The 14,719-nt window shown below is 47.4% G+C and overlaps 1 protein-coding gene across 1 annotated transcript; it reads left to right on the plus strand.

The window, feature by feature from the left end:
* Window positions 1–144: 144 nt before the first annotated feature.
* On the plus strand, window positions 145–14,177 carry LOC117331044 (mucin-2-like; the record flags this gene model as incomplete). The annotated part of the gene is given in 5 exon segments (XM_033889637.1): window positions 145–211; window positions 658–1,351; window positions 1,353–1,894; window positions 12,817–13,564; window positions 14,120–14,177. Coding segments are annotated over 5 exon segments (2,109 nt in total), but the record flags the coding sequence as incomplete, so codon positions are not given.
* Between the last annotated feature and the right edge of the window lie 542 nt (window positions 14,178–14,719).

Here is a 14,719-nt window from a genome sequence, read left to right on the forward strand (position 1 = left end):
ATTACTAGTTTATGTTGGGTATGATTACTAGTTTATGTTGGGTATGATTACTAGTTTATGTTGGGTATGATTACTAGTTTATGTTGGGTATGATTACTAGTTTATGTTCGGTATGATTATTTATTTTTTTCATATGGTTTACAGATGCGGTACATGAGAGTTTACGGCGCCGTATACTGGCTAGTCCTCATTAACCTGGCCTACACCTTTGGTAAGTTGGTTTACCTTAATTAAGATTTTTTTTTTATTTGAAAAAGATAGCATAACTTATCCTAATACAATATTCGTAATACCAACTGAATAATACATTGTATGATAGTCTTGGAAATGTTATGGTAGCAAGGGAACATTGAGTCGGAAACAGTATATGGTAGTCTAGGAACATTCCTTTTATGAAAGTCTGGGGAAGTACGGTAGTCCAGGAACATCGTATGAACGAGCCAGGGGCAAATTGTAAAGCAGACAAGAACTTTTTTTTTTCTCAAAACGTCACAATTTTGTCCTTTGAAGCTTACATGATACAAGGTATTGGATTCTTCACTACCAATCGGATCGACCAAAGTAAACTATTGTATAGAGATGTATTATAAACGGCCGACAGATATCGACCGAATATCAAACAAATTTAAAGGAAATCGATATCAAATTTAATTTCAGGTTCAACAACCACTACAACACCGACAACGATTACAACATCCACGACAACTACAATACCCACGACAACTACAGCACCGACAACAACTACAGCACCGACAACAACACCAACAACAACAACACCGACGACAACAACAACACCCACGACAACTACAACACCGACAACTACAACACCCACGACAACTACAACAACAACAACTACAACACCCACGACAACTACAACACCGGCAACCACTACAACACCCACGACAACTACAACATCAACAACTACACCGACAACAACTACAACACCGACAACTACACCACCCACGACAACTACAGCACCGACAACTACCACAACACCGACAACAACACCAACAACAACAACACCGACGACAACAACAACACCCACGACAACTACAACACCCACGACAACTACAGCACCGACAACTACAACACCGACAACTACAACACCCACGACAACAACTACAACACCGACAACACCAACAACAACTACAACACCAACAACAACTACAACACCAACAACAACTACAACACCGACAACTACAACACCGACAACAACTACAACACCCACGACAACTACAGCACCGACAACTACTACAACACCAACGACAACTACAACACCGACAACAACTACAACACCCACGACAACTACAATACCGACAACAACACCAACAACAACACCGACAACAACAACACCCGACAACAACAGCAACACCGACAACAACTACAACACCCACGACAACTACAACACCGACAACTACTACAATACCGACAACTACTACACCGACAACAACACCAACAACAACACCGACAACTACAACACCCACGACAACTACAACACCGACAACAACTACAACACCGACGACAACTACAACACCGACAACAACTACAACACCGACAACTACCACAACACCGACAACTACCACAACACCGACAACAACTACAACAACTACCACAACTACAACACCCACGGCAACTACAACACCCACGACAACTACAACACCCACGACAACTACAACACCGACAACTACAACACCCACGACAACTACAACACCGACAACAACTACAACACCGACAACAACTACAACACCGACAACAACTACAACACCCACGACAACTACAACACCCACGACAACTACAATACCGACAACTACTACAACACCGACAACAACTACAACACCGACGACAACTACAACACCGACAACTACCACAACACCGACAACACCGACGACAACTACAACACCGACAACAACTACAACACCAACAACAACTAAACAAAATACAACAACCGACAACACAACAACTACAACAACCACACAACACACATACAACACCGACAACAACTACAAACACCACAACACAACACAACACCGACAACACTACAACAACCACAAACACAACGACCACAACACACACAACACCCACGACAACTACAAACACCTACAACACACAAACTACAACACCACACACAACTACAACACACTACAACACAACACAACAACTACAACACCAACCGACAAACTACAAACACCCACACAACTACAACACCGACAGCAACTACAACACCAACGACAACTACAACACCACACACTACAACACCACACACACCGACAAACAACTACAACACCAAAAACACACACGAAACTACAAAACATACACGACAACAAATACAAACCGACACAACTACAACTACAAAAACACAACACACGAAACAAAACACTACAACACCGACAACAAACCTACAACACCGACACAACTACACACAAACACAAAACACACAAAAACCGACAACAACTACAACAACACAACGACCAAACTACAACACCAACAACACACACACACGACAGCAACAACACAACACACACCCACACACAACTACAACAACACCACACGACAAACTACACCACACTACAACACGACAACAACACCGACACTACAAACCAACACACCCCGAACACACTACACACACAACACCACACACGAAACAACTACAACACCACCACACACAACTACACCGACAAACCAACACAACAACACACGACTACAACTACAACACACAAAACAACAAAACACGACAACAACTACACAAACAACCCGACAAACACACCACACACAACTACAACACCCACAACAACACAACAACTACACACCACAACAACTACACAACACCACACAACCACTACAACCACACACACACAACAACACACCAACCATACAACACCGACAACAACTACAACACGCAACACAACGACACACAACACCCACACTACCAACACACAACAACCACACCACTACAACACCGCAACAACACTACACCACACAAACCCCACACAACACCACAACACACAACACAGCACACCACAACAACACGACAACAACCACACACAACTACAACACCACAACAATAAAACACAAACCACAACCACAAACACACAACCGACAAAACCAACTACAACACACCAAACAACTACAACACCGACACAACACACACACACACACAAACCAACAACACCCGACAACAACTACAACAGCAAACACACACACACACACACACTACAACTCACACCGACACACAACTACTACAACCGTCAACATACACACAATCACCGACAAACACTACACCGACCAACACACACACCGACAACTAACCACTACAACACACACAACCACACTACAACACACAACTACAAACACACACTACACACACCACAACACCACACCTCACCACTACACCACACAACACCGACAACAACTACAACACCAACAACTACCACAACACCGACAACAACTACTACAGCACCGACAACAACACTACACAACCGACACACTACAACAAACCAACAACACTACAACCACCAAACAATACAACACACAACACTACACACGACAACAACTAAAACCACAACACCGACAAACACACTACAACACCGACAACAACTACAACACCGACGACAACTACACAACAGCACAACACAACTACCACACCAGACACAACACTACTACACACACGACAACTACCAAACCCACACAACTACAACAACCGACAACACACAACCGACAACAACTAACAAACACAACGACAAACCACTACAACAGACAACAAACTACACCAAACACAACAACAACACAACACACAACACACAACCGAACACCCCGACAACTACAACACCGACAACTACTACAACTACCACAACACCGACAACAACTACAACACCAACAACAACTACAACCCGCACCAACTACCCACTCACAAACACCAACAATCCAACCTACAACACACCACACACTACAACACCGACAACAACTACACACCTGACAACAACACAACACCACACAACACTACAACGACCAACACACTACAACACTCGTACGAAACTACAACACCGACAACAACTACACAACACAACACACATAACTACACCACAACAACTACACACTCACACAACACTACCACAACACCACACACAACTACAGCACCAACGACAACACAACACCGTACACACAACTACACAGACACACCGCAACTAGCCACAACAACCCACACAATACAACACCACAACCCTACAACGCCACGACAACTCAAGCGACAACCACTACAACACCCACAACACTACAACACCAACAACTACACTAACAACTACCACAACACCGACGACAACTACAACAGCGACAACCACTACATCACCCACAACTACTACAACACCAACAACTACACTAACAACTACCACAACACCGACGACAACTACAACCACCACAAACACAGACACCAACACAACACAACACCAACAACTCCCACAACACCACACAACCCACCAACAACTACACACCACAACCACTTACAACACCTGACAATACACGACACACACTACTACAACACCCACGACAACACAACCACACACAACTTACAACACCACGACAACACAACACCACAACACTACACACCGACAACTACACTTACACTACACAACACCCACGACAACACACGACGACAACCATACCGACAACTACACACACCACTACCACACCCTACCACTACCCAACACTCATCACCACGCAACTACAACACGACACCACAACACACACATACTAACCGACAAACACACTGCACTCACACCGCCACAAACACCGCAACTAACCGACACTAACAGACACACCACCAAAAGGACTCAAAAATCCACATAACCATAACACACAAGACACCCAAATCCAGATAACATGAACAACGAACAATGTACGCAGCACCATAAAAGGCACACAACGCACTAACACACACTCTTCAACACACCATGAAACACACAAAACAACCAAACACCAAGACACACACACCAACAACAGCTCCAACCACACACACACAACACATCGACACAACCCACCCAACCACACACCACACGCCACACACCGGCCCACCCACCACACTCCAACAACACGACACACTCACCACACAATCTCCTCACACTCTGTTCACCATCTCCGCATGTTACCACACGAAACGTGATCACAGAACGTCACCACAACTCATAGCATGCTAACTAAAACGAACGAAGACACATAGTGACTCTACACACAAATGCTAACGAGAGATACACGGCAACAGTAAACTTCACTGCTAAGAGTCACCACAACACGCAGACAATGTAACACAAAGTACACATCTACCACAAAATTCCACGAGACATGTGAGCACGAGACATTGTGAAAAAACACGACGACATTGTGACGCACGAGCAAAAATGGGTGACACACGGACATTGTGAATGCAACCTACCACAACGACAGCTACGACAACTGCTACACCAACCACAAATACAGGTACGGCAACTACTACACCAACAACAACGACAGCTACACCAACAACAACGACAACTACACCAACCACAACAACAGCTACGACGACAACGACACCAGCCACAACAACAGCTACGACGACAACACCACTGACAACAACAACAACACCACTAACAACAACAACAACGCCGTCAACTACTACCGGGCCCACCACTACTACTGCCGGTGAGTACTACCCTACTGTTGTCTGAGTGCCTTTGGTTGTAGTGCCTGTGTTAGCCTAGTGTGTGTCGTTTGCGGTGCTTCTCTGTCATTTTTACCAACATTTTCTTCGTTTTCTAACTCCGAGTTTCTAGGTAGCTTTCTAAAAAATTACAAATTACTCACCATAAAGTTTTTAGGATGCTCTATATAGAAAGTCGAATCACGTACCGTAGAGTTTTTCCTCATTAGAGCATGCTATATTTGATATAAAATCTAGTATAAACTGAAAAAAGAAAAAGCTGTGTTTGGCATTCATTGTTGGTAGTTTGCTTAATGGCTTATCTTTATATGAAAATACTTAAAAGCGAAGAAGATAACGTTTACTGGGGAACGCCTTTGTCATAACGATGTTCATCACACCTTTGTCATAACGAGGTTCATCACATCTTTGTTAAAACGAGGTTCACCATATATTCACATTCTTCGACGACAAAATATAATTGACGCACGAGACAATTGTGACGCACGAGACAATTGTGACACACGAGACAATTGTGACGCACGAGATAATTGTGACACACGAGACAATTGTGACGCACGTGACAATTGTGACACACGAGACAATTGTGACGCACGAGACAATTGTGACACACGAGACAATTGTGACACACGAGACAATTGTGACGCACGAGACAATTGTGACACACGAAACAATTGTGACACACGAGACAATTGTGACGCACGAGACAATTGTGACGCACGAGATACCTGTGACAAACGAGACAATTGTGACGAACGAGACAATTGTGACCCACGAGACAATTGTGACCCGCGAGACAATTGTGACGCACGAGATAATTGTGACACACGAGACAATTGTGACGCACGAGATAATTGTGACACACGAGACAATTGTGACGCACGTGACAATTGTGACACACGAGACAATTGTGACGCACGAGACAATTGTGACACACGAGACAATTGTTACACACGAGACAATTGTGACGCACGAGACAATTGTGACACACGAAACAATTGTGACACACGAGACAATTGTGACGCACGAGACAATTGTGACGCACGAGATACCTGTGACAAACGAGACAATTGTGACAAACGAGACAATTGTGACCCACGAGACAATTGTGACCCGCGATACAATTGTGACCCGTGAGACAATTGTGACCCGCGAGACAATTGTGACGCACGAGACAATTGTGAGACACGAGACAATTGTGACGCACGAGATAATTGTGACACACGAGACAATTGTGACGCACGTGACAATTGTGACACACGAGACAATTGTGACGCACGAGACAATTGTGACACACGAGACAATTGTGACACACGAGACAATTGTGACGCACGAGACAATTGTGACACACGAAACAATTGTGACACACGAGACAATTGTGACGCACGAGACAATTGTGACGCACGAGATACCTGTGACAAACGAGACAATTGTGACAAACGAGACAATTGTGACCCACGAGACAATTGTGACCCGCGAGACAATTGTGACCCGTGAGACAATTGTGACCCGCGAGACAATTGTGACGCACGAGACAATTGTGACGCACGAAACAATTGAGTTCTACAGAAGGTGACAGATGCATTTCATTCTTAGTTTACATGTAGCATCAAACGACTTTTTAGCTTTTCTTTTTCAGTGGTGAATTCTCTGAAAGCTGACACAATCAACTATATTTATTATCAACTAGAATATGATCATGTTCTTTGATACTCTAGTGTTTTATTCACCATCTCAAGGATACGCAGGTTTTGTTGTTGTGTGCACAATCGAGATATACTGTCCTTCCACAATCTAGATGTACTGTCCTCCCACAATCGAGATGTACTGTCCTCCCACAATCGAGATGTACTGTCCTCCCACAATTGAAATATACTGTCCTCCCACAATCGAGATGTACTGTCCTCCCACAATCGAGATGTACTGTCCTCCCACAATTGAAATATACTGTCCTCCCACAATTGAGATGTACTGTCCTCCCACAATCTAGATGTACTGATCTCCCACAATCGAGATGTACTGTCCTCCCACAATCTAGATGTACTGTCCTCCCACAATCGAGATGTACTGTCCTCCCACAATCGAGATGTACTGTCCTCCCACTATCGAGATGTACTGTCCTCCCACAATTGAGATGTACTGTCCTTCCACAATCGAGATGTACTGTCCTCCCACAATTGAGATATACTGTCCTCCCACATTTGAGATGTACCGTCCTTCCACAATCGAGATGTACTGTCCTCCCACAATCGAGATGTACTGTCCTCCCACAATCGAGATGTACTGTCCTCCCACAATTGAGATGTACTGTCCTCCCACAATTGAGATATACTGTCCTCCCACAATTGAGATGTACTGTCCTCCCACAATCGAGATGTACTGTCCTCCCACAATTGAGATGTACTGTCCTCCCACAATCGAGATGTACAGTGGTCATATTGTGGTCCAACTACAAAATGGTCCTGTTATACAGGGGCCCGGTCATATTGTGATTCGATCATACAATTGCCCTGTTACACAGGGGCACATATTGTGCGGTCACATATTGTGCGGTCACATTGTAGCCCGATCATACAATGGTCCTGATATACAAGGGGCCCGGTCATATTGTGGTCTGATCATGCAATTCCTCGGTCATACATCGCTGTATCCATTAATCTGGTTGTAGAGTGGTGCGTTTATGCAATGGACGGTCATACAATATTCCTGTCAAACAGTTTTCTGGCCAAACATTAATGATACGGGGTTCTGGTCATAAAGTGGACCGTCGGATACATACAGAGGTCTTGTCATACAGTGGTCTACTCACACAATGGTCCGTCACATGGTGGTCCGGTCACATAGTGGTCCGGTCACACGGTGGTCCGGTCACATAGTGGTCCGGTCACACGGTGGTCCGCCACACAGTGGTCCGGTCATACAGTGGTCCGGTCACACAATGGTCCGGTCACACAGTGGTCTACTCACACAATGGTCCGGTAACACGGTGGTCCGGTCACACAGTGGTCCGGTCATACAGTGGTCCGGTCACACAGTGGTCCGGACACACACAGTGGTCCGGACACACACAGTGGTCCGGACACACACAGTGGTCCGGACACACACAGTGGTCCGGTCACACAGTGGTCCAGACACACACAGTGGTCCAGTCACACAATGGTCCGGTCACACAGTGGTCCGGTCACACAGTGGTCCGGACATACAGTGGTCCGGTCAAACAGTGGTCTGGTCACACAGTGGTCCGGTCATACAGTGGTCCGGTCATACAGTGGTCCGGTCACACAGTGGTCCGGTCACACAGTGGTCCGGACACACACAGTGGTCCGGTCATACAGTGGTCCGGTCACACAGTGGTCCGGTCACACAGTGGTCCGGTCACACAGTGGTCCGGTCATACAGTGGTCCGGTCACACAGTGGTCCGGTCACACTTTGGTCCGCCACACAGTGGTCCGGTCACACAGTGGTCCGGTCACACTTTGGTCCGCCACACAGTGGTCTGGTCACACTTTGGTCCGTCACACTTTGGTCCGCCACACTGTGGTCCGCCACACAGTGGTCCGGTCACACAGTGGTTGATCACACAGTGGTCTGGTCACACAGTGGTCTGGTCACACAGTGGTTGATCACACAGTGGTTGGTCACATAGTGGTCCGGTCACACAGTGGTCTGGTCACACTTTGGTCCGGTCACACAGTGGTCCGGACACACACAGTGGTCCGGTCACACAATGGTCCGGTCACACAGTGGTCCGGACACACACAGTGGTCCGGTCATACAGTGGTCCGGTCACACAGTGGTTTGATCACTCAGTGTTCCGGTCACACAGTGGTCCGGTCACACAGTGGTCCGGTCACACAGTGGTCCGCCACACAGTGGTCCGGTCACACAGTGGTCCGCCACACAGTGGTCCGGTCACACAGTGGTCCGGTCACACTTTGGTCCGGTCACACTGTGGTCCGGTCACACAGTGGTCCGGTCACACAGTGGTCCGTCACACAGTGGTCTGGTCACACAGTGGTCCGGACACACAGTGGTCTGGTCACACAGTGGTCTGGTCACACAGTGGTCTGGTCACACAGTGGTCCGCCACATAGTGGTCCGGTCACACAGTGGTCCGCCACACAGTGGTCCGCCACACAGTGGTCCGGTCACACTTTGGTCCGCCACACAGTGGTCCGGTCACACAGTGGTCTGGTCACACAGTGGTCCGGACACACAGTGTTCCGGTCACACTGTGGTCCGGTCACACAGTGGTCCGCCACACAGTGGTCCGGTCACACAGTGGTCCGCCACACAGTGGTCCGGTCACACAGTGGTCCGGTCACACTTTGGTCCGGTCACACTGTGGTCCGGTCACACAGTGGTCCGGTCACACTTTGGTCCGCCACACTGTGGTCCGGTCACACAGTGGTCTGGTCACACAGTGGTCCGGACACACAGTGGTCTGGTCACACAGTGGTCTGGTCACACAGTGGTCCGCCACATAGTGGTCCGGTCATACAGTGGTCCGCCACACAATGGTCCGGTCACACTTTGGTCCGCCACACAGTGGTCCGGTCACACAGTGGTCCGGTCACACAGTGGTCCGGACACACACAGTGGTCCGGTCATACAGTGGTCCGGTCACACAGTGGTCCGGTCACACAGTGGTCCGGTCACACAGTGGTCCGGTCATACAGTGGTCCGGTCACACAGTGGTCCGGTCACACTTTGGTCCGCCACACAGTGGTCCGGTCACACAGTGGTCCGGTCACACTTTGGTCCGCCACACAGTGGTCTGGTCACACTTTGGTCCGTCACACTTTGGTCCGCCACACTGTGGTCCGCCACACAGTGGTCCGGTCACACAGTGGTTGATCACACAGTGGTCTGGTCACACAGTGGTCTGGTCACACAGTGGTTGATCACACAGTGGTTGGTCACATAGTGGTCCGGTCACACAGTGGTCTGGTCACACTTTGGTCCGGTCACACAGTGGTCCGGACACACACAGTGGTCCGGTCACACAATGGTCCGGTCACACAGTGGTCCGGACACACACAGTGGTCCGGTCATACAGTGGTCCGGTCACACAGTGGTTTGATCACTCAGTGTTCCGGTCACACAGTGGTCCGGTCACACTGTGGTCCGGTCACACAGTGGTCCGCCACACAGTGGTCCGGTCACACAGTGGTCCGCCACACAGTGGTCCGGTCACACAGTGGTCCGGTCACACTTTGGTCCGGTCACACTGTGGTCCGGTCACACAGTGGTCCGGTCACACAGTGGTCCGTCACACAGTGGTCTGGTCACACAATGGTCCGGACACACAGTGGTCTGGTCACACAGTGGTCTGGTCACACAGTGGTCTGGTCACACAGTGGTCCGCCACATAGTGGTCCGGTCACACAGTGGTCCGCCACACAGTGGTCCGGTCACACTTTGGTCCGCCACACAGTGGTCCGGTCACACAGTGGTCTGGTCACACAGTGGTCCGGACACACAGTGTTCCGGTCACACTGTGGTCCGGTCACACAGTGGTCCGCCACACAGTGGTCCGGTCACACAGTGGTCCGCCACACAGTGGTCCGGTCACACAGTGGTCCGGTCACACTTTGGTCCGGTCACACTGTGGTCCGGTCACACAGTGGTCCGGTCACACTTTGGTCCGCCACACTGTGGTCCGGTCACACAGTGGTCTGGTCACACAGTGGTCCGGACACACAGTGGTCTGGTCACACAGTGGTCTGGTCACACAGTGGTCCGCCACATAGTGGTCCGGTCATACAGTGGTCCGCCACACAATGGTCCGGTCACACTTTGGTCCGCCACACAGTGGTCCGGTCACACAGTGGTCTGGTCACACAGTGGTCCGGACACACAGTGTTCCGGTCACACAGTGGTCCGGTCACACTGTGGTCCGGTCACACAGTGGTCCGCCACACAGTGGTCCGGTCACACTTTGGTCCGCCACACAGTGGTCTGGTCACACAGTGGTCTAGTCACACAGTGGTCCGGTCACACAGTGGTCCGGACACACAGTGTTCCGGTCACACAGTGGTCCGGTCACACTGTGGTCCGGTCACACAGTGGTCCGCCACACAGTGGTCCGGTCACACTTTGGTCCGCCACACAGTGGTCTAGTCACACAGTGGTCCGCCACACAGTGGTCTGGTCACACAGTGGTCTAGTCACACAGTGGTCCGGTCACACAGTGGTCCGGTCACACAGTGGTTGGTCACACAGTGGTCTGGTCACACAGTGGTCCGGTCACACAGTGGTCGGCCTTACGGTGTTCATGCCATACGAAGTTCTATTTAAACATTAGACATACATTTCGTAGATTAACCGGCCTTAAAAGGTGTTCGCTTTCTCACGGAACTAATATATGCTTGTTAGGTGTGTCAATAAGAAGAATACACACATAAGTTGTAAATATTTCGATCAATATGTTTTAAAGAGAGACAATCAGTTGAAAAAAATTATCTGATTTCATAAAGCAAAATAAGAAATTTGCATTTAAAAATATTGAGGAATTAAGGCAATTGTCAGTCACCAACCAGAGTGGGATTCCATGTCAGACTTTCAGTTAGTTCATATATTCTTCTCAATCTGTGCTTTTTTGCTTTTTCTCCGCCTGCAGCAGATTCAACAACTACTGAAAGTACAACAATAGAAAGCACTACATCTTCCAAAATCGCCACAATATCAACTTCAAACACCTATACAACAGCGACATCAAGTATCACAACACCCACAACCATGCCGTCAGCTACAACAATAATGACATCTACAATAACAGCGACACCTACAACCACAACTACACCTACAGCCACAACGACAACTTCAATCACAACTACACCTACAAACACAACTATACCTACAACCACAACTATACCTTCAACCACAACTACACCTTCAATCACAACTACACCTACAACCACAACTATACCTACAACCACAACTACACCTTCAATCACAACTACACCTACAACCACAACTATACCTACAACCACACTATACCTTCAATCACAACTACACCTACAACCACAACTACACCTACAACCACAACTACACCTACAACCACAACTACACCTACAACCACAACAACACCTACAACCACCAACTACGCAAACAAGCACAACTAAACCTACAACCACAACTACACCTACAACCACAACTACACCTACAACCACAACTACACCTACAACCACAACAATACCTACAACCACAACTACACCGACAACCACAACTACACCTACAACCACAACTACACCTACAACCACAACTACACCTACAACTACACCTACACCTACAACTACACCTACAACCACAACTACACCTACAACCACAACTACACCTACAACCACAACGACACCTACAACCACAACTACACCTACAACCACAACTACACCTACAACCACAACTACACCTACAACTACACCTACACCTACAACTACACCTACAACCACAACTACACCTACAACCACAACAACCCCTACAACCACAACTACGCAAACAAGCACAACTAAACCTACAACAACAACTACGCAAACAAGCACAACTAAACCTACAACCACCACTACTACACCTACAACTACGACGACATCTACAACTACAATGACTACTACAACAACTCCATCACCTTCAACCACAACCACATTAACAACCACTACAACTCCAACAACAACAACGGCAACACCTACAACGACAACGACACCTACAACAGCAACAACACCTACAACAAAAACAACACACACAGCCACTACAACTCCCACAACAACAACGGCAACAACTACAACCACAACTACACCTACAACTACAACTACACCTACAACCACACCTACACCTACAACTACAACTACACCTACAACTACAACGACACCTACAACAACTTCATCACCTTCAACCACAACGACACCTACAACAACGTCATCACCTTCAACAACAACTTCACCTACAACAACTTCATCACCTTCAACCACAATGAAACCTACAACAACGACATCTACAACAACAACACCTACAACGACAACGACATCTACAACCACAACTACACCTACAACCACACCTACACCTACAACCACAACTACACCTACAACTTCATCACCAACAACTACAACTACGCAAACAAGCTCAACTACACCTACAACAACAACTACACCTACAACTGCAATGACACCAACAACCACAACGACACCTTCAATAACTACAACACCCAAAACAACATTACTTTCAACCACAACGACACCTACATCCACAACAACACCTACAACAACAACAACGACACCCACAACGACTACAACTCCCACAACAACAATATCTTCAACCACAACGACACCTACAGCAACAACAACAACAACAACACCCACAACAACTCCCACAACAACAACGGCAACAACTACACCTACATCCACAACTACGCAAACAAGCACAGCTACACCTACAACTACAACGACAACTACAACCACAGCTACACCTACAACCACAACTACACCTACAACCACAACTACACCTACAACCACAACTACACCTACAACAACTTCATCACCAACAACTACAACTACGCAAACAAGCTCAACTACACCTACAACAACAACTACACCTACAACTGCAATGACACCAACAACCACAACGACACCTTCAATAACTACAACACCCAAAACAACATTACTTTCAACCACAACGACACCTACATCCACAACAACACCTACAACAACAACAACGACACCCACAACGACTACAACTCCCACAACAACAATATCTTCAACCACAACGACACCTACAGCAACAACAACAACAACAACACCCACAACAACTCCCACAACAACAACGGCAACAACTACACCTACATCCACAACTACGCAAACAAGCACAGCTACACCTACAACTACAACGACAACTACAACCACAGCTACACCTACAACCACAACTACACCTACAACCACAACTACACCTACAACAACATCTACCACTACAACTTCACCTACAACCACAACTACGCAAACAACCACAACTACACCTACAACCACAACCACTCCCACAACAACAAC

This window comes from Pecten maximus, chromosome 7 (assembly GCF_902652985.1).
Source record: "Pecten maximus chromosome 7, xPecMax1.1, whole genome shotgun sequence".
Taxonomy (NCBI): domain Eukaryota; kingdom Metazoa; phylum Mollusca; class Bivalvia; order Pectinida; family Pectinidae; genus Pecten; species Pecten maximus.